The sequence below is a fragment of the Choristoneura fumiferana genome, chromosome 3 (assembly GCF_025370935.1).
Source record: "Choristoneura fumiferana chromosome 3, NRCan_CFum_1, whole genome shotgun sequence".
Taxonomy (NCBI): domain Eukaryota; kingdom Metazoa; phylum Arthropoda; class Insecta; order Lepidoptera; family Tortricidae; genus Choristoneura; species Choristoneura fumiferana.
The window spans coordinates 16005231-16024353 of record NC_133474.1 but is presented as its reverse complement, the minus strand read 5'-3'; the positions used below and the strand labels follow the sequence as shown (position 1 = coordinate 16024353).

Here is a 19123-nt window from a genome sequence, read left to right as displayed (position 1 = left end):
AACAGTGAATTTTTTGTTATATTTTAATTAAAAACAAAATTTAACAAAGATTTTATTTTCATAGCCTTCGTTTTATTTCTGTACACGTAAATCAATCACCTACTATACTACCGAGATTTTTTTAACAAGAATATATGGAATGATTTGCTTAATAATGATAATAATGTCATACATATCGCACTTATCAATATCACAAGTCTTCGCGTTTTTTTTGTTTTTTCGATTTACAATCACAGTCGAATTTTTGTTGAGGCACTGGTGTCATACCGTCACGTACTTTAACCTCGCTTTGTAGTCTTTTACTCCATTCCTGTAAAGAATAATTACAATGTTAATACTGGCCAACAAGGTCGAGGAACACTTGGTATTGATCTCGCATAACAAAGGCTGCTACAGTCTGTATGTAATTTAAATACAGTAATCACTAAGCCTTTCGCAAAAGATATTATCTTCGCAGGAAGATCGCGGTTCAGTCCTTTTATTTGGTTCCAATAAACAAGACGGCATGACAAATATCTAACGCGTAAAATTTATTTTAGGTACAGTCGCCATCAGATATTTCGGAGCGGCCAAGATGGTGAAAAATATCGGTACAAGCATTCTATATTATTAAGGTATTAGTAAGGTTCATGTTTCAATATTTTTGATCCCCTTGGCCGCTATCAAATATCTGATGGCGACTGTACATATGGATAGACAGAGAAGTAGTCGAAACTATAAAGTAGGACATCACACATCCATATACATATAATAAAGCTTCTCATTGCATAGCTTCTCACCAATAGTAACACAGCATGGTAGCAAATGACATGCTGCGGAAGGAGATTTTCGTTGACAAAGTTTTTGGCATTGTTAGCTATCCTGTGCGCGTCGTCGTCGTGGCTGCGAGCCCAGCGCACGCGCGCCGCCAGGTCGGACAGATCGCGCTTCATGGGCACGTAGTGCTCCCACGCGCGGAGGAGCCCGTAGTAATGCTCGTAGTAGGGAGACTCCTGCTTCATCACCAAACTGCCGCCCGCCAGCAGATACGGAAGCCGGTACGAGGCAACCGTGCCATCCACATTTATTTGGTACTTGTACTGGAATAAAATATCAATAATGAAATATTTATTTTGTTAAGGCCCCATTTATTTTATTGGAACATACTTACTACGACAGAATCAAAAGCAGATATCGAATACATACCTGACAATGAATATTTTCAAAGCTAGTTTTAAGGTCCTCATTGAAAATCAGCGCTATGGCTTGCCGTGGTATTACGCGGAGTGAGGACCTGTTTAGCGTCATGTATGTCTTTTATTTGTTCTATGTCTGTTTTTAAGGCGTTAAATAAATGTATTTTCTTTCTTTCTTTAGTCGTATTTTCAATAACTACAATGGAAATTGTGACGTATCATGAAATTAATAAGGTTCAGTTTCCAACTCAACACAAGTGGTTGCTAAATCGCCTCTACCTTATTAAAGGGTTAATACACGCCAAAAACCTAAACAAATGGAGACTGTAATAATTAATATTACTAACGTTATCAGAAATGAGACTACGAGGTACCATCAGCCAAATAAATGGTCTATCAATTTTTAAACAAGTTCCTATCAAATGAATATGTCCCTAAAGTCGAACTTTCCAGTTGACAGACACGTCTATTGGCATTATTGTTTTATGACATGCAAACGATTATCAACTTTTGGCTGATGGTACTAAAAAGAAAAGCTGAAAAACATTGTGGATGATCGGGAGAGAGAATCTGAAAACAAAACCAATCCAAGTTTAATAATGACTAAGGTAAACGTCCCAGTGCTCGACATGCTTATGCCCAGTAGAGGACACCCTACTCTCAACTCTATTGCTAATGAATGACATAAAATTAAAGATGGCAACTACTGGGACACTGGACAGCGACCAGCATTCTGATGTTTACCGTGTTTACCTCAATGACTTTTAAAATTGTGACATCAAATTATTGTATTACTCACATCAAAAAACTTAAAGAAGGATATGTGTGGCGTTTTAGGCCCGTACTGTTCTTGTTTATCAAGAAAAAAGAAGAAATTGGTGAGCGAGACATTGAAGAGGTCTGGGTGCGCGCGCGCCACGTCTACGAGCGCGAGCCGCTCTGCGCGCGAGTCGCGCCCGCGCCAGAACGCGCGCGCCTCACGCGCCGCCCAAGCGAGCTCCACACTGCCTTGCACTGACAGTACATCCAAAGTCACTCTGCAATACCACCATATATGTAATTAATACAAAATTAATCCATACTTATAAGATTATAAATGCGAAAGTAATTCTGTCTGTCTGTCTGTTACGCTTTCCAGCGACAAAATAGACCTTGGGAACATAGGCTATCTTTTATTGCGAAAAGAGGCTTTAAGGGGTTGAAATAGGGAATGAAAGTTTATATGGAAGGTCGTCATTATCGAAGATAAATCGATGAATCTTTATTAAACTTGCCATTTTGGCACGTGAAAATATATAAATAGATATTTTTTCGCACGTTTTTAGGGTTCCGGAGCCAAAATGGCAAAAACGGAACCCTTATAGTTTCGCCATGTCTGTCTGTCTGTCTGTCCGTCCGTCCGCGGCTTTGCTCAGGGACTATCAATGCTAGAAAGCTGTCATTTTGCACGGATATATACGTAAACTATGCCGACAAAATGGTACAATAATTTTTTTTTTTTTTTGGGTAGGTACCTTCCATAGACGTAAAGCGGGGGTGGTTTTTTTTTCTCATCCAACCCTATAGTGTGGGGAATCGTTGGATAGGTCTTTTAAAACCATTAGGGGTTTGCTAAGACGATTTTTCGATTCAATTGTTTGCGAAATATTCAACTTTAAGTGCAAATTTTCATTAAAATCGAGCGTCCCCCCCCCCCTAAAATCTAAACCGATGGGTGGAAAAATTTGAAAAAATTCAGGATGGTAGTAAGTATATCAAACTTTCAAAGAAAACTATAACGGTTAAGTTTTCTTGAGAATAATTATTAGTAGTTTAAGAGTAAATAGCAACCTAAGGTATAAAATATACCTAAGCTATGGAAGATTCCGTATAAAATACGAAATTCTTAGAGAAATATCACTTGATTTTTTCGTAATGGCTACGGAACCCTATTTTGGGCGTGTCCGACACGCTCTTGGCCGGTTTTTAAAATTCTTCCTGTGAGGGGGTGAAATAGGGGATGAAAGTTTATATGGAAGATCGTCATTGTCGAAGATAAATCGATGGTTCTTTATGAAACTTTGCATTTGGGCACGTGATAAGATATAAATAGATATTTGTTCACGCGTTTTTAAAAAAAAAATCCTGTGAGGGGGTGAAATAGGGGATGAAACTTTATATGGAAGATCGTCATTGTCGAAAATAAATCGATGGTTCTTTATGAAACGTCGCATTTGGGTACTTATAAGAAATAAATAGATATTTGTTCAAGCGTTTTTGAAAATTTTACCTGCGAGGGGTGATAGCAGAGGGATGATGCAAATTAGAAAATTATACCCGGATGGTAATACAATAACATTAAGTTTACCTTCCCATGTTCTCCAATGTTGATTCGGTTAAATCATAAGTAGGCATAACAATGTCCATGGTATCATCACTACCACACCATGAAAACACTGACAGTAGCTCTGTGTTTTTACGAATTAAAGGCCAATCTCCGAGGTTGATAACTAATTCCATATCTGGCAGTATCACTCTTCTTGATAATGATAGAAGTATATTGTCTGAAAACATGTTGAACCCCACATGCTTACCATAACAATCTCGGTATATCTTGTTTTTTTTAATTACATAATGACAAAAGCTTGTGGTATCTGGCTTGTGATACTTTTCAATTATTTGCCCAACTGCATATGTCATGTTGACATTGCTGAATGGTTCCAGATCAAGATTTATTTTTTCGTATAATATGGGACACCCATACTGCTGCAGCCACAAGCTGATGTCCTTTTCAGGACAGTTGCACTGATCTGGATGGATTGGACCTGCAACATTGTTAACATGTTAAAAATTAAAACTAAAATCCTATATAAATTATAAATGCGAAAGTTTGTTTTTGTGTGTGTGGGCTGGATGCATTTGGATGAAATTTGGTATGTAGATAGCTAGATGTCTGGAATAACACAAAGGCTACTTTTTATCCTGTATTCCTACACAGCTATGGGATAAGGATAAATCTCGAAATAATAACCGCTGGGCTTAGAATCATGAAATTTGGTATGTAGGTAGCTGGAAATCTGGAATAACACATAGGCTACTTTTTGTCCCGATATTCCCACTGGATAGGGATAAAAGGATAAAATCTTGAAATTTAAACCGCTTGGTTTTGAGTAATTCAATTTTGGACAGCTGCTCTTAACCACCAATCTGCAATACCCATCAGAAGACCCACTTGCTCGTTTGCCATCAAGTCTAATAAAAAAAGAATACAAAATGTATAAACTATCATTTTTCATACAAAATCGTCACCACATTTAAGTTCACATCAAAAAAAATTAAATCTTTGAAAACCAAATTTAGTCCAGTTTGTTTTGATAATACAAATTTTACAGGTTAGAAATAAAAAAGATGGTCTTAAATTTAGTGGAGACCAGTAACTTTGGCATACCAAAGATTATATTATGTGAATGCCTTCTTTGAAACGGTCACCACACCAGCTGAGTGCATTTCCAAATAGTCTTTCCTTTGTCTCTCCTTCCTCTTTGGTAATAGTTTACTGCACTGTAATGTAGGGGGGGGTTAATCTGCCATTGGCCTAGCCCAGCCAGTGTACATCCTACTTAGGTTGAGTTTCTTGCCAGATTCTTCTCAACAGAGGTTTTACTTCAACCGGTGGTAGATTTTTTTTTTTGACATTCATAAGTGGTTGTTTTAGCCTAAATTGAATAAAGATATTTTGACTTTTGACTTTTTGACCCCTAGTCCAGAGGCCGTATTGCCTAACGTTTCTGACGCCTGCCATCGCAATCAAATGACAGATTTCGTATACAGAAACTGTCATTTGATTGCGATCGCGAGTGTCAGAAACATTAGGAAATACGGCCTCTGGTCACGAGTTACAAAGAAAGTCTCATTATTTTAATATAGCTTACTTTTTGTGTTACTGTTAATAAAGTGTATTGATTGTTAACTATTATAAAATGTTATTGCAGAAATTATAACAACCTGCATATTTATAAGGCGAACCCTGCACTTGCTTGCTTTTGTAGTATACATTTATTGATACATCATAACAAGTTTCATAAACTTTGTATCTTACAATAAAACTTCCGTCTTTTCTATCCAATTTGTTGACCCAAACACGACAATCTCTGTTTTTCCTGGAGCTACCATTGATTTCAACAGCTAGATCATTGATTAAATCAGGGGTGTATCTGAAAGTACATTTCAGTTTTTATTAAGTTTACATGAAGTAAAGATTAAGTTGGTAATTATTATGATGTTGCTAGTTTGCTACAGCTAATATATTGTAATAATTTTTGGTTCTTATTTTAAGCCAAAACACATGAGACAAAAAATACTTACGATTTTTCTGTGATAAAAGTGAAGTTAACGAAAAAGTATCTTGCCGGCATAATAATATCTTGAGGATTCAACCCAGGGCCATGGATATGTATTGTATTTTGGGTTGTGATCTGAGTTAAGGCCCACAGCAGTAACAGAGATATTTTAAACGCCATCATTAAGTATAATTTTTAGTTAGACGTATTGTTTATACATAAATAAAAACCGCCGGGCGAGGGCACATGAGCGAGCGACAAAGAGTATGCGAGCGAGGGCACAGATTACAAGTTACAAGAATAGTGAGTAGACATGGGTAATCTCAACTCCGCAAGTGATCTGACTCACTAGATCCAGCTCCGGTATCGGTACCGAATCCGCTATTGAATCCGACTCCTTTATTGACTCCGGTTCTTTCGAGCGATTATTAATTTATCTATGGCCGATCCGCCCCGGCTCGGTTCGGTCGGTCGGTGTCGGTATCGGTACTGCGGTGCCCCACCCGCTGACTGAACTGAAGTACAGATTCGTGAGAGAGAGAAAGATTCGTTCGTTTAGTTTACTGCTTTTGTTATTGTTCTGAGGTTCGTTAGTCCAAGTCCGAGTACCGAACCGAACCGACCAACCAAATATAGATAATAAGATCCAAGTCCAAGATCCGATCCGCAGGGCTACTGCTGCTACGAACCGAACCGAACCGAACCGACCAACCAAACATAGATAATAAGATCCAAGTTCAAGATCCGATCCGCAGGGCTACTACGAAACTCAAAATCGAAGTTCGTGTCGTGCGGTCCCTCTGACACTTATACTATTTAATACGAGAGCGAGAGGGACGGAACGTACGAACTTCGAGTTCGTAGTAGCCCTGCCGATCCGATCGAGCGAGAGCGAAAGCAGGCGGACGGAGCGAGTCAGTGTGAGTGAGCGTGACGGCGATCACGAGCGAGGCGAGCCGCTCGATCCAGTCGGAGTTAGTAACTCCGGAGTCATAAGATTTGAAAGGAGTCATTAAGGGATTCGGATCCGCTTGAGGATCTGACTCTTTGAATCTTCAGATCCGGATTACCCACCTCAATAGTGAGTGACTCTCTTTCCTCCAAAGACTACAGTATATATAGGGAGATAGACGGGTATCTCAGAACTTGTATTGGTTCGTATGGAAAGAGGTGCCATCTAGTTCTCATTGTTAAAGCTCGCGCCTATGCATGTGTACCTAGATATACATATAGATATGTATGTTTACGTATGCATAGCTACGTATAGATTATCAATATTACGCTATAGATAAAATTAGCGTCACGCGTCCTAGAGACTACATTAGTACCTAACTTTTTTGTGCAGGAAATGTCCTTAAGACTACTTGGTAGTCTCTAGGACATTTCCCGCACAAAAAAAGTTAGGGACTAATGTAGTCTCTAGGATGCGTGACGAGTTAAGTAAAAATGTTATTTTCAATAATGCACATGTTTAAACAAAAAAACATGTGCAATACTGAGAATAACAGATTGTGCCGAATAGAAGAAGACAACCAAGTTCACGGCACTTGGGCAATTTTATTATTAAAATCAGTACTTACCAAATGTTAATGTACCACGTTTTACTTTTTTCAATGGTCTACTTGCTACTATTTTGCTGAGATCTCTCTGCGCTATAAAGGGTATAGAGAAAGGGAAGTAAAGTTTTAATTCAGATTTATCAATTGCCATTTATTTATATCATGACAGGCTAGCAACCTGTCACTATTGTACCGTTTTTGTCAAACTTAACTAAACCTATAATTGCTAAAAGTGGTTCCGAAGCGGTAACGTTTCGTGTGCTCTGCCTACCCCATTTGGGAATACAGGCGTGACGTTTGTGCGTGTGTAATGGGCTATGTTTTGCAGTATTATAGTAGTTTATGCAACTGTATCGTAATAGAGGTCACATGAGTGTTTTAAGGCCTAATTACGTACAGTTGCATACAAATATTTTATCTACATCCATATATTAAATCCTCTATCATGTGTTCCGCGAACCCTTGAGAATGACCTGCATTGCAACGAGTACTAGGTATGTCTGCCCCACGACTTGCGCCCGGTGCGCGCCCGATGACGACGACCTGCGCCTGCTGGTGAACGCCCCGCTGCTGCACCTGTACTGTAACTGTAATGAATGATGTATGAAATCTCATTACGATATAGATTTCTGTATCCCCCGTGCTGTACTGCCGTGGTCATAATAGAATTCAATATCGTAATGATGGTCGTGGCTGTCGTAATCTGTGGTTTTGAACGCATAATGGAGGATATACTATATGGGTGTAGATAAACATACATTTGCAATGAGATTACTGGCTGTAATCAACTACATAAAATAAAAATCTATATTCTTACGCTAGAAAAAGGCGTTTATGCTCTAGCACGTCATGTTTCTGACTCCGTTTAAGTAACTATGAGATAGTCTCACGGTAGATTAATGTTCAAAATTAGATTGTAGCCGATTATTAGTGGCTTCATGTGCATGTCACATCGCGTAGCAACAATTTATAGCAAATTTTCACAATGACAATAATTCTTATTCTAAATATTACCTATTATGCATACACAATATTCGAAAAAGTGTCATCGTCTTTACCGGTTCTTAAAAAACTTTATCATGTATATTATGAACGGCCGTAAAATGTTTTACTTATTTACACACAAAAAATCAAGGAAACATATTTTTAAAGCAGTCTTTGAAATAACATCAACTGTATCAGATAAATCAAAGTTTTATTGTCGTATTTTAACTACAGAAATTTATGTTATGTATGTATGTTTATACCTTCAAAATTTTATTCACATTCCTCTTATAGTTTCCAAGTAAAATGCCTGTGATGTGACAGGGACGAACAATAAGGGTTCCATTTTTGGAATTTTACATTGTTACCGCAACATATTTAGAATAACTAACTAAGAACTAACTAAGATCATATGGACGTAGAGTTCGAAATCTAAACTAATAAAACTAGGGACTGTAGATTTGGCAAACTGATATAAATCTGATAATAATCCAATCATTTGGCAGTTACATCCTGTTCATCCTGGCCAGGGTCATCTCCGTAGAAGGGAATTTCTCAAAAGTTAATGGCAAACAAAAAAAACTACACAGTTGTTTAATTTCAATGACAATGCGTTTTTATAATAGACAACACCTAATGCTGCAGCCAGAGTCGTCTGCTCATGACGGAACTCCTTAAAGCACAAATATGAAATTTTACATGTACGTTCAGTTTTGATGTAGGTATACATGATTTTATGAGACACTAAAATATATAACTAAAAAGATGAAAATAAATTGAAATAAAAAAGTTCTCGGAAACAAGCAATTACTTAAGTTGTTAAGAAAGTTACACTATCCCTGACTGACACAGACTACTTTTTCTCCGAAAAAATGCAAAATTTCCGCGGATAAAAATAATTGAATACAAATCCGGAGTTGATTTTCAAAATTCTTTCAAAGATACAATGCCTCTCATTGACAATTAAGAATGTTATAATAGAACAAAATAGAAATTCATGTCCCGCAGAAACTTTACAATTTCTCGGGATTAAAGTAAAAAAATAGTGTAGCTTTCTATCAGTTAAGTTTTTTTGTAAATCGAACTAAAGATTTACATCTATCCCGCGGGAACTTTGCGATTTCCCTAGATTAAAGAAGCCTGTTTCACATTACAGGGACAGCTGTGTGGCTGTGTACAGAATTAACTTATTCTTATCCCGAGGAAAAATGAAATGAAAGGAAATGCGTAACTATTTTAACATTTTCTAAAATTGCACATTCCATTCCAAAGTTCGCCTTGGGGAGGCCTATGTTCAGCAGTGGACGTCTTTCGGCTGACATGATGATGATGATTCCAAAGTTGGTACAAATATGATTTTTGAATTACAAAATTTGCACCATCTGTCTGAATCTAAAAAACGTCTGCCTGTATTTGTATAATTCCATTAATCCTCCGAAAAATCAATCAAACAAAACACGAAAAAAAAAGATCGCAAAAGGTAAATGTATGTTACTCCAAATTTAACGCGAGCGAAGCCGCGGAAAAAGAATAAGAATAAGAATTTTATAGGGTTCCGGAGCCAAAATCGCAAAAACGGAACCCTTATAGTTTCACCATGTCTGTCTGTCTGTCTGTCAGTCCATGGCTTTGTTCAAGGACTATCAATGCTAGAAAGCTGCAATTTTGCACGGATATATATGAAAACTATGCCGACAAAATGGAACAATAAAAAAAATTTAAAAAATTTTTTTTAAGGTTACCTCCCATAGACGTAAAGTGGGGGTGATTTATTTTTACTCATCCAACCCTATAGTGTATCGTTGGATAGGTCTTTTAAAACCATCAGGGGTTTGCTAAGACGATTTTTTGATTCAGTGATTTGTTTGCGAAATATTAGCGTCCAATATTAGGGGGATTTGAAAAAAATCAGGATGGTAGTAAGTATATCAAACTTAAAAGGAAAACGGTTAAGTTTTCTTGAGAATCATTAGTAGTTTAAGAGTAAATAGCAGCCTAAGGTATAAAATATACCTAAACTTGGAATATACCGTACAAAATACGAAATCCTTAAAAAATATTACTTAATTTTTTCGTAATGGCTACGGAACCCTATTTCGGGCGTGTCCGACACGCTCTTGGCCAGTTTTTTATTCTACTTGCCGTGTTAGAGCGGTTTCGTATTACTACAATCCGAATCCATGAAAACACCGGAGTAACTGGAGTACAGACGAGTAATCGTAGCACTATTTTTAACCCCGACGTAAAAAGAGGGGTGTTATAACATTGACCGCTATGTGTGTCTGTATGCGTGTCTATCTGTAGCAACGTAGCTCTTAAACAGGTGGACCGATTTGATTGCAGTTTTTTTTTATTTGAAATCAGGGCGATGGTTCTTAGACATGCTTTTTCAAAATCGGTTCAGCCGTTTTTGTGATTTTGAACTTTGAAGTTACAAAATCGGGCTCGGGAGTTTTGGTGGAATTGGTCGGAAATCGGATTGCGTATACCTTTACGCCTTTGTGTGGAAAAATTTGAAGAAAATCAGGATAGTAAGTATATCAAACTTAGACTGAAAACTATAACGGTTAAGTTTGCTTGAAAATTATTAGTAGTTTAAAAGTAAATAGCAGCCTAAGGTATAAAATTTACCTAAACTTGGAAGATTGCGTATAAAATACGAAAGCCTTCGAAAAATATTACTAATTTTTTCGTAATGGCTACGGAATCCTATTTACGGCGTGTCCGACACGCTCTTGGCCGGTTTCTTTTTTTTTTCGGATTATTCCATAGAAATTGAATGAAAAATTAAAATGTGGACCGTAAGAATTGTTCTTAGTATATAAGTAAATGTGTCTAATGCAAATAATTAATCATGATATCGTAATAATAAAGTAAAAAAATGCGACGTTGCCAGCTCATCATCATCACCCCAGCCTTTATACGTCCCACTGCTGGGCACAGGCCTCCTCTCAGAACAAGAGGGCTACATCCTTGTTCCTCATAACCCTTGCGTATATTTTTATGTACTTTCAGTAGATCAAATAATTTTAAAAATATTTGTAGATAACATATTTTTGAGTTTCCAGTTGTGTAGATATTACTGAAAGGCTTGCTCATGTGTACATATGTTTGATTGATGAATCTGCTCAGATATAAAAGTACCCTTCCATGTACATTTATATTTGAAGCCTTGGTTATGCTCATATATTTGAACTCGACTGTACAAGCTTTGCTTAGTTTGGTACTTGGTCAATTGGTGTCAAGTGTCCCACGATATATTTTTTTTATGCTAATATTTTTATACTGTCGGTTTTATCAATACAATTTGATTTCCCTGCCAAAATTTGGTTTACCTCTTTGCTCCAATTACTTATGCAAACTATATAGTTCGCCAGTTTTTCTGTATCACATGTCAAGAAATTGTAATCCAGGTGTAACGTTATAGCTTGCGGCGGTGTAGCTTATTATAATCCGAGATATTACTTATTAGACAACAGTTTTTAAATTTCATATACATATACAATATTTTCTATCTGTGCAATCTGTATGGTTGAGCATTTCAAAAATTGCAGTTTTTCGTATTTGTGATGCTAGTGCCAATCTGCATTTGAACGAGTTTTCGACTCTTAAAACTTTATTTAATTTCGCTTGCAATTTTGTCAGCTGTTTCTTCGTGGACTCTGCTTCAGAATTCCATTTTTTGTTCTTACGAATTCCTGAAAATTAATAAAATGAATTATTGATTGGAAATGTAAGAAACTGAACTAATTATAATGCATTATATATAATGCTGTATTGGATTAACACTAAGATAAGATCGCATAGCTGATCAACTAGTCAAGTTGGACCTTGCGGAAGGTCCGTCGAGATCGCAACACCATTTTACTCTCTATTCTTATCGCTGATCAGCAAGACACAGCTAGAGGCACAACCAGAGGCATTTCCATCTCAGACTTCTAGGCTGGCAACGTATTAGTATTTTTTTAGCTTTGCTAGTGTACCTATCAGGTGTTACATTTGCAAGTTTTCTTTCAATTGAAATATGACTTAAATCAATTATTATAGTAATAAGATTTTGAGCACAAGTAATACAATACCATACAACTATTTTTATTGAACACCACAAATCAACACAATGTACAAGAAAATCGCTCGCCGCGCATTCGGTAGCGCGTAGTCACGGCCGGGCCGTTACGCCAGCTAGGCCTTAAGCCATAATAATTACAAGAGATGGTGCCACACACCTCTTAGCTGTATGCCAGTAATCAAGTTTTTCGGACGATTAAGTAGGAAATGCTATGGTGTAGGTTGCGGTAACACATGACCCGACAAGTCACTAAATGCAGGTAAACTCTCACTTTTAAAAAGTAATTTTAAACTTGCACTTTGTGAAAAACCTAATCTAATTTGGCGTCATGGGCATCATCAGAGGAAGCCTTAAGTTTACCTTTTGTATTATTTTTGTGAAAGTATAAATAAAGCTGTCGTCGACACGACAGCCTTGGGATCAATCGGGTAGAAGAAAAAACTCGCAGTTCGGGTAGTGGACTGTATTTCTTCGGGTAATTCGTATCGCGAATCGAAAAATCCGGTATCGATAGCCAAGGTCGTCGGGTGAGCAAGTATAGAGTTCAGTTGGAAAGCCAAGTCGCAGGTTCGAGAGATGGTTCGGGTCCGGGGTCGTCGCAGATATCGTAAGGCTCGCTGGGATATCTTGTTCTAGTCACTCGGATGGCTCGCTGAAGTCGACTAGACTCGCTAGGGGGGAGACCGTCGTATTTATACCCGAGCGGCGGGAAGATGGCCTCCACTCAATTGGCGGTAATTCAGGCGGTCTGGTGCGCCCAGCGAGGGTTTCAGAAACCGCATTGAATTATCGCCATTTTCGCTATCGATGTCGGGTTTTATTGATCGCTACTTATAAACTACTGAACTTACTATTTACAAATGAACCTAATTTACTCGGAATCGTGGTGCCCTAGTATTCGGTATGGGCTAGGGTCGCAAAAATCAACTTCAAAAATCTTTATTTCGGGAAACTTAACCTAAAATAAATCAATGAACTAAAACAATTACTTTGCTCACCCGCGACCTGGTATTATCTACTGATATCTACGCTTATGCAACATGTTCGTGTTCATGCGGTTCCTCCACCTCTTCACTGTGGGAGCGCGCATGGGTCACGGCAACCCACACTGCACTGACGCGTTTCGAACTCAACCAGAGCTCAAATTCAGAGCTCCGAACCTAAGACAACAGACTCGCAATGATGCCTTGCCACCTGTTCTTTTTAGTTTTATTTATTTATCATTTTATTTCATGCGCATTTTCTTTTCTGTTCTTAAAATGCAGCCTTATTTACCCGGCTCTAGAGTAAACTTGTTACGCTGTGGGACGGGCGCAGGCTGAAAATCAGCGCTGCAAGTTTCCTTTGCTCGCAGCTTATGCTGAGCCTAGCCCATTACCACCTGCTTATATTTGTCTTATTTTCTGTGGCAATAAATGATTATTATTATTATTATTATTAATTAAAACTAACTTACAGTACTAATTTACAATAATCTTAAAGCCTAATTAGAATCTATATAATACAAGCTTAAATGTGGCATTATCTGGGAAAAGGTACCTTGTTGTCGGTTCTAGTTTCCGAGATAATCGCGTTCAAAGTAAAATGTCGAAAAAAATTTTTTTTTTCTTTTTTTACTCTTTATTAATAAGCAGGGTCTAAATTTTAATTTCACAGAGACACAAGTTTAAATCGATTTTTAGGGTTCCGGAGCCAAAATGGTTAGCAAAACGGAACCCTTATAGTTTCGCCATGTCTGTCTGTCTGTCCATCCGCGGCTTTGCTCAGGGACCATAAATGCTAGAAAGCTGTAATTTTGCACGGATATATAGGTAAACTGCCGACAAAATAGTACAATAAAAAATTAAAAAAATGTTTATAGGGTACCTCCCATAGACGTAAAGTTTGGGGTGATTTATTATTCTCATCCAACCCTATAGTGTGGGGTACCGTTAGATAGGTCTTTTAAAACATCAGGGGTGTGCTAAGACGATTTTTCGATTCAGTGGTTTGTTTGCGAAATATTCAACTTTAAAGTGCAAATTTTCATTAAAATCGACCGCCCCCCCCCCCTCTAAAATCTAAACCGGTTTCCTCTTTGTGTCAAATCAAAAATCCCAGTTAGGCAGTCAGTGTCAGTCAAAGAGTATTGTAATGTATAGGAATGTGTCAGTGTCAGTGTCAGTAGTAACATAACCTCTATGTGCTGTCCTGTGTTTTCCATTTGTGACTATATTTTTGTGTTTATTCGCATTAAGCTTTGATTATAATTTTTAGAACAATAAATTCAACAAATACGCGCGTATAAAGTAGTCGGTTTCTCTCCAGCACCCAATCAATCAGAAGCACTTGTCATTCAACAAATAAATAAAATAATACACACAGATCTTTTAATAGAACATGGCTAATTCTAGTCTCAAATTACTATGCAGCAGTCTAAACAAACTCAAGTAAGTTTATAAGCATACAGTCACTAGAAACGTGCCCACCATAGTATTGAATACAGTGACGAAGCTTCGTTACAGTTTGATCGTAACCAAGGACCCCGGTGCAAAGAAGTTGAAGCCTTGAATTTTTACAAGTTTTATCCAGTAAAAACATGAAATATATTAACCTTACCTTAAGTAGTGGCATTGGGCATGAGATTTCGCTCTTGGGTTTGCCTCTGCCTAGTCCCCCGATAACCACATCAGCACATCACTGATTAAATATGTCTATAATAACAATAAAATTCTTTTTATAGGATAAATTATATCATGCAGAGACAAAATAGCCGTTACCAACCCCCTAGATATCGCCCACCACACTGGTTTGTGCCAAAGGAAAGAGTGGTAAGTTAATTTTCTTCATTCTTTAATATTTTGTTGTTCTAAATCAATTATATACCTACCTTATAATGAATTTTATATTGATAACAGATGACTGATGAAATGCTTACTCAAGAAAATCGTCAATTTCTTGAAGAAGTTCGACAGGATAAAATGAATGTTCAGACAGCCTTAGAGTCTCCCTTGTCAAATAGTGAACCAGTAGCAACTACTCAGTGGGATCCTTTTACTCGGCGAGTGGGGCTTATTGCACGCAAGATAGGAAACTATCCACTTTGGTCAAAGGATGGAAAGAGATTCCAGACAACTCTATTACAGGTAAAAGCAATATCAAAAGCTGTTAATATGTTAACTTTGTTTGTTTCTCATAAATAACATGTTCTATATCTTGTTAATATATAGGTATTAGTGAAAACTAGATGATATAATACTGAGGTGCAAAAAATCTGACCTTCAAATGTATGCAGTAATAGGTAATTTTATATGTAGTGGGCAAATTTTGTGCCGCTTAGTATATCTGCTAAAAGAGCACACCTTTTCTTGGACCTAATATAATGAAACAATATCTTAATATATAAAAATGAATTCCTATTTCCCTTGGTCACAACATCATGCATGAATGGCTGGACCGATTTCACTAATTCTTTTTTTGTTGTGTTTGCTATTGTCAGGAGAAGATTCTTATAAAAGAAGATTTAGAAAATTAAAAAAAAAAACATACACCAGGGGCGAAGCCGCGGGCACCAGCTAGTCAATTAATAATAATCAATCCACTAAATGTTTTCATCTATAAATTGCACCTAAGATGTAAGTTTGCAAATAGGTTACCACTGTTTTGTTTATTTGCTAATTTCAGGTTGTGGACAACCATGTTATTAAATATATACCTCCTGAAGAATTCAATCCAATGGTAGTCAAGAAACCTGTGTGGAAAGAAAAGAAAAGACTGGGTGCTCTACTGGTTGGATCAGAAACAATTGACCCCACTATTGTGACCAAAGAATACTGTGGCCTTTTTGACAGTGTGGGAATGTTACCCAAGAGACACCTCTGCAGGTTTATGGTATCACCTCATGCAGCCTTGCCTACAGGAACACCTTTGACTGCTACCCACTTCAGAGTAGGGGACTATGTTGATGTAAGAGCAAAAACGTAAGTGTGATAATCTTCAATATTGTGACCTTTAAATTGCAAATTGTGTACTAAGTTACTGTCATCATCCCAGCCTTTATACGTCCCACTGCTGGGCACAGGCCTCTTCTCAAAATGAGAGCCTGAATTTGAACAAACAATCCTCTGCTTGAGAGGCCATGGTAAACCACTAGACCACCTCATATATTGCTTGGTTAAATATATATATAATCAGAATCTCAGAAATGGCTCCAACAATTTCGATAAAAATTGGTATGTGGGGGTTTTCGGGAACGAGTCCCGGACGACAAATCAATCTAGCTTGGTCTTATTTCTGGGAAATTGCTTATTAAAGAGTTTTAGCCCGAGCTCGCCCAGGTACTATTCTAAATATAAGAAATAGGAAGTATTTTTTTACACAAAATCAAGTAATCAACCATGAACTCTGAGCCACTGTAACACCCCCCACACACCTACCCCCCCTTCCCCCCACCTTGCCACATTATTTACTTTGTGAAATAAATAATATTGAAATATATATATACTGTGGGAGGGTCTCTAGTGGCTCCGAACCTATAATGGTTCAATACTTTAGTGTTGATAGTAAAAGAAAATGTTATTTTTTTAGTATTGACAGAGGATTTCAAGGTGTAATGAAGCGCTGGGGATTCAAAGGTATGCCTGCATCCCATGGTGTCACCAAGACTCACAGGAGACCTGGCAACATAGGTGCTGGTGGTGGAAAGGCTAGAGTCTGGCCTGGAACCAAGATGCCAGGGCACATGGGCAACAGGTATTATTTTAACTGTTACATAGACTTTTAGAACACAAGTTATTAAACAAGTGGATCAACTATTTCTTGTTGTTATTCTGTCCCGTCAGCGAGGGGACAAAAGTAGTACAGTTTAATAGAAGCAATGTTGTGTCACATTATACTAACATGCTTCTTAGATGACCAAAATATAGAAGAGGCTTAAAACTACCACAAAAATGTATGTTTGGCAAATTTTAAACCTATAACCTTACGGTTTAAAGAGTGACCCAGGAGACCGTAACTATAGCAACAAGTGACAAGAAAAAGTTGATCAACCTCTGTATCATTTTCATTGTTGGTACACAGTTTTGACAGATAATCAATCTTAAAATCCTGATGATTAAAATGATATTACAAAAAAAAGAAATAAGTGAATTATTGTGTTGTTTGGAAATAAAATCAAGTAATTTTTCCTCTTTTTTTTTCAGTTGGCGAGTTCTACGCGGCGTAAAAATTCTACGTATTAATACGAAGCACAATGTACTGTGGGTGTTAGGAGTAGGTATACCTGGTGAAACTGGTGCTATGTGCTATATGTTCGACACAGTCCTCCCGCTGCGCAAGCACAAAACCGCGCCGCCCTTCCCTACACACCTACCTACTGATGATCTTCCTTTAGAATACTATGATGAATCTATTCATCCATTCGAAGAACCCACGATTTCATTTGAAGAGGATTAATTGTTAATAATAAGATGTACATACACCAAAATAAAACGTAGTCTTTTTAAATAATTATTGTGTGCCTGAAAAGTTTCTGTTTTGGGCAATGCACGATCGAGCTGCCACGCGCAGCAGATACGTAACATTGAACCAGCATTATGTGCGGCTACCGAGCACGCTCTACCACCCTAGAGTATTTAATTTACCTAAATATTTTTGATTATCATTATACATCAGGGTGGGTCCAGTCCACATATTTATCATTTTAGCGTATCGTATCGTCGCGTCGCATCGACGAGTAATTACATTCGTTAGTTTTGACGAGAAAAGATGATGATCAAGGAATCCATCGTATTTGATGGTATGTCACGTACGCAACAATTGCAACGCATGTCCTTTGATTTTTGGATGATTTGTACGATATATTTTTTCACAAGCGACGTCGTATGATACGAAGTTCTGCTGCGATTAATTATTTTTTGGATGATTATGATGATAAGGATTTTTCACATTAGACAATAATGGGTAAAATTTGATGCCAAATGTAGCATGTCCAGTAGCCATACTACCGGCGTGCGCGCTTGATGGATTTTTATAATGCGAATCTAGCGACGTCTACGAAGTAGACTCCCGTTACTACACTAGCAATCTGTACATGATCAAGGAATCCATCGTATTTGATGGTATGCGACGTCGCGTACGCAACTTTCATTGCAACGCATGTCTTAAATACGCGTATGGGTATAAAGTAAGTTAGGACGCATTTTGATAGTGCATCATGATACGAAGTTCTGATTTGAAACTGCGATCCCTATTTTTTGGATGATTTGTACGATGACCGTATTTTTTCACAAGACAATAATGGTAAAATTTGATGCCCAAAGTGAGCAGTCCAGTAGTCCATACTTAGGATTTACGCGTGCTCGATACGCTTATATATGATACGAATCTGGACTCATCTGATTTTAACTCCCGACGCAAAAAGAGAGGTGTTATAATTGTGACCGCTATGTGTATCTGTCTGTCTGTCTGTGGCACCGTAGCTCTTAAACCGATTTCAATGCGGTTTTTTTTAAAGCAGGTTTTCTAGCGATGGTTCTTAGATATGTTTTATCAAAATCGGTTCAGCCGTTTTTGAGATATTGAACTTTTTAGAAACTAAAACTACACACCTACGAAAGCAAAGCTCTGTTTTGGAACTTAGTTTAGTTACCGTCGTAAATTCTTCAATTAATAAATCTGAGTGCAGCTGAAACATTTCCTGAAACTAGAATTCTATTTTGGATTCAAGCCTTATTTACGAAGTTCGTAAGTAGTCTCCCAGAAACAACAAGTATTCAACCCACATTTTGATACAATTAGGTACTGGGATCAATGCCGGACTACGCTCGTTTGGAGCCCGAGGCGGCAAAGCTGAATGAGTCCTTTGATGTGCTGAGGCCCCCAGTAATTAGAAGTTGACGCATTTAAAATATTTTTAGCCTTTTTTAACAAGTGGAAATGGCCTACTCTGAAACAAACGCCACACAATGTTGCCAAGTTAAACCACCACTTGCTGAGCGGCCCATCTGGCAGCTCGCCCTCTCCGGTAAGGGCCCTCGC

The 19123-nt window shown here is 37.7% G+C and overlaps 2 protein-coding genes across 2 annotated transcripts; one reads left to right on the top strand and one right to left on the bottom strand.

Moving 5' to 3' along the window:
* Positions 1 to 39: 39 nt before the first annotated feature.
* Positions 40 to 5841, bottom strand: LOC141426759 (protein O-glucosyltransferase 2-like). Its single transcript, XM_074085905.1, has 6 exons — positions 5520 to 5841; positions 5160 to 5368; positions 3523 to 3979; positions 1975 to 2212; positions 780 to 1079; positions 40 to 310 (listed from the first exon to the last, which is right to left on the bottom strand). Exons 1-6 carry the CDS (start codon positions 5675 to 5677, stop codon positions 191 to 193), a joined length of 1482 nt encoding a protein of 493 aa, XP_073942006.1. The 5' UTR covers positions 5678 to 5841; the 3' UTR covers positions 40 to 190.
* An 8376-nt stretch (positions 5842 to 14217) lies between these two features.
* On the top strand, positions 14218 to 17593 carry mRpL3 (mitochondrial ribosomal protein L3). Its single transcript, XM_074085897.1, has 6 exons — positions 14218 to 14535; positions 14829 to 14916; positions 15004 to 15231; positions 15770 to 16065; positions 16673 to 16837; positions 17287 to 17593. The coding sequence occupies exons 1-6, from the start codon at positions 14486 to 14488 to the stop codon at positions 17537 to 17539; spliced, it is 1080 nt and encodes a 359-aa protein (XP_073941998.1). The 5' UTR covers positions 14218 to 14485; the 3' UTR covers positions 17540 to 17593.
* The last annotated feature ends 1530 nt before the right edge of the window (positions 17594 to 19123 follow it).